Raw genomic sequence first — 3,651 nt, forward strand, 5'->3', positions numbered from 1 at the left:
TAATATATTATGATTCATAACATTAAAGAAAACAATCCTTAAGAGTTGTATTTAAATTTTATTTACTTCCAAAAATCTTTTAAGAAAAACACCTACTGGGGAATTATTTCATCTTATGATGATGAATCAAAAGCAGAGTATCATTTTAAAATTTCACAAGGAGGGAAATGTCTAAATTATAAAAGTAAAACATGCAATTAACTAAATATATTATCTCTAATAAAAAGACACTGAAGTGTTAAAGAGAAAAAAAATGGATACCCTAAACACATTTGGTCATCGGTTAAACTTCACAATAAGATATTTTACAAGAACATTTTAAGAAAATACTAGTCTTGAGTCTTATGGAAACGATTTTTTTCTAATAACAAAATTTACTAAAAAGAAAAAAAGATCTATTTCTGTAGCTAAAGAAATGTTGTGATTTATTTAAGCTATGAACCCTAAAACTTTCTTCATGTTTTAGTTTACTTATGGATTCTGCAAGGCAATTACAGAAAGTCAAAACACCTGAAAAAAAAACAAACACAACTGTTTATTTAATACTAACCTGAAAGTTCGGACAAGATTTTTAAGTTGTGTGTATATATCTCCTAATGTAATCTGAAGAGGCCCCAATAGTCCAGGCAATCTGAAAATAAAACATTATATTTCCTTTAAAATTATAGTCTGAATTTTATATGGTAATATGGCACTTAGGTAGAAGCAGTCATGATTTCAAACAAATAGTTCAGCTATGTTATAAGTGACCACAAGTTATAATGAAAGTAACTCCACATTTCCTTTTGTAGTCTGTTACAGATACAAAATAATCATTGTGATTATTACCATGTATCTAATTTTTCTTACCTCTTTACCTTACCTTCAGATATTAGACTAAGAGGAAGAGAATACAAGTCCAAAGGAACTGTGCCCTAAATATCCAAACTGGTGATGTAAAAACTGGTACTTTTCAGAGAGAAATTTGGTAATACAAGGGGGCTTCGTGGAATTTTTCCGTGAACTCTTGAAACCCCCTTATATGTTGTTGTTATTAAGTGCCGTCAAGTTGTTTCTGACCCATAGTGACATAGTGACCCTGTATAGGGTTTCCAAGAAGCAGCTGGTGAACTTGAACCACCGATCTTGCAGTTCAAACTGACTTTGCAGTCTGGCACATTAACCCACAGCACCACACCAGGACTTATATCCTGCCACTTTGCTGAATCTTCCAATGAGGTCTAGTAGCTTTTTTACTGAGTCTTTGGGGTTTTCTAAACTAAGGTTTAAAATGTGGTGGAAATTCTTAGATCCAATAGTTTTACCTTGAAAAAATTTTATGCAAAGGAAATAATCTATAAAAAAATAATATAAACCTTATTTTTAGTGTAGAAAGATATTTATGTTAGATTTTAGGTTAAAAATGCCTATAGAGTACTGTCCCATTTTTATAAAAACATACAGTGTTACTAAACAAAGAGGTTTCAAAAAGTCAGTTAATAAAATTCCAGTACCTTTTACGTATATATTTAATATCATATACATGATATATATAAAACATGTTTTTCTTTCTAGGTTTTTCTTATAACAGAGGGAATTGATGAGAGTGAATGTACATACATTATATATCATATGTATGCCAGGGATGTTGTTGTTGTTAGGTGCCATTGAGTCAGGTGAATCTATGCGCAACAGAACGAAATACCTCACAACTACTGCTACACCCTAGCCCATTACAGTTGCCACCATGCCAATCCATCTTGTTGAGAGGATCTTTCTCTTTTTCCACTGACTCTCCACTTTACCAAGTATAATGTCCTTCACCAGGGACCGTCCCCTCTTGCTAATGTGTCCAAAGTATGAAAGACAGAGTCTCACCATCCTTGCTTCTAAGGAACATTCTGGCTGTACTTCTGGTTTGCTTCTCTGGCAGTCCATGATATATTCAATATTCTTCTCCAACACCATAACTCAAATGCATCAATTCTTCTACAGGCTTCCTTATTCACCATTCAGCTTTCAAATGCATATTACGGTGAATGAAAATTACCATGGCTTTCATCAGGTGTACCTTAGTCCTCAATCTGTTATGCTTGCTCTAGAAGACCTGAAAGAGGTCTTGTGCAGATCAGCCTAGTCACTGGATTTCTTGACTAAAGTCTTTGACAACTTCAATCTTTTCTCCATTTATCATGATGTTATTTATTGGTCCAGTGGTGAGGATTTTAGTTTTCTTTACATTGAGATGCAATCCATACTGGATACTGTGGTCTTGGATCTTCATCAGTAAGTATTTTAAGTCCTCTTTGCTTCCAGAAACCAAGGTTGTATCATTTGCATACCGTAGTTTGTTAAGTCTTCCTCTAATCCTGATGCCACACTCTTCTTCATATTATCAAGTTTATTGGATAATTTGCTAAGCATACAGATTGAATTGTTGTTGCTGTTGTTAAGTGCTGTCAAGTCGGTTCTAACTCATAGTGACCCTATTTAGGGTTTCTGAGGAGCAGCTGGTAACCTTCAGCTACTGACCTTTTGGTTTAAACCGACCTTGGCAGTCCAGTGCATTAACCCACAGCGCCACACCAGGGCTCACAGATTGAATAAGCATGGTAAAAGAATACAGCACTGGTACACACCTTTTTCTGATTTTAAACCACTCAATATTCCTTTATTTTGTTTGAATGACTTCCTCTTGGTCTCTGTATAGGTTCCACATGAGCACAATCAAGTGTTCTGGAATACCCAATGCTTTGCAATGTTATCCATAGCTTGGCATGACCCCACACAGCTTTTACATAGTCAATAAAGCACAAGTAAACATTTTTCTGGTATTCTCTGCTTTCAGTCAGTATCTGGTGCTAGCCATGATAACCCTAGTTCCATGTTCTCTTCTGAATCTGGCTTGAGTTTCTGGCAATTCCCTGTGGATGTACTATTACAGCAGTTTTTGAATTACCTTCAGCAAAATTTTACTTGCTTATGATATTAATGATAATGTTTGATTTCTGCATTCTGTTGGGTTACCTCTCTTTGGAATGGGCACAAATATGGATCTCTTCCAATCAGTTGGTCAGGTAGCTGTCTTCCAAATTTCTTGGCCTATTTAAGTGAGCACCTCCAGTGCTACACCAGCTTGTTCAGAGATTTCAATCTGTATTCTGTCAATTCCAGGAATCTTGGTTTTTGTCAAAACCTTCAGTGTAGCTTAGACTTCTTCCTTCAATATCATCAGTTCTTGATTATATACTACTTCTTAAAATGGTTAAACTTTGACCATGTCTTTTTTTTTTTACATGGTTTATTGTGAATTATGTGATAGTTTACTAGGGAGAACATTAGCTTTACATCCATCCTATCGTATATTGTTTCTTTGTCATGGTTACAATCTCCTCCATGCATCATCAACCAACTAAAGGGTGTACCCAGCAAGCCTGCCCCCTGGTCGTCAGCACACAGACCCTCTCCCTCTCTGGGTCTAGAGTCCCCGGCCGCTCCATCTCTCCATGTTGTTGTCTGGTGAGCCTCCATCTCTGGGACTGCAAGTCAATCACTCTCCTCCTTTAGCTACAAAATGTCCACCTTTACATTTCCAATTCTCGCAGTTAGTCCTGATAACAATCATTCACCATTGTACCACAAGGGACCTATCCCCATATCCTTTCAGCAGCC

General features: G+C 36.0%; 1 protein-coding gene across 1 annotated transcript in view; it reads right to left on the minus strand.

The window, feature by feature from the left end:
• RPAP2 (RNA polymerase II associated protein 2) overlaps positions 1–3,651 on the minus strand; it is a 171,078-nt gene that overhangs the window by 86,113 nt on the left and 81,314 nt on the right. The window contains exon 11 of the mRNA XM_006831052.1: positions 551–631. Within this exon, the coding sequence (XP_006831115.1) occupies positions 551–631 (81 nt within the window). The remainder of the gene's footprint in view (positions 1–550; positions 632–3,651) is intronic.

The sequence above is a fragment of the Chrysochloris asiatica genome, unplaced genomic scaffold (genome assembly GCF_000296735.1).
Source record: "Chrysochloris asiatica unplaced genomic scaffold, ChrAsi1.0 scaffold00002, whole genome shotgun sequence".
Classification (NCBI taxonomy): Eukaryota; Metazoa; Chordata; class Mammalia; order Afrosoricida; family Chrysochloridae; genus Chrysochloris; species Chrysochloris asiatica.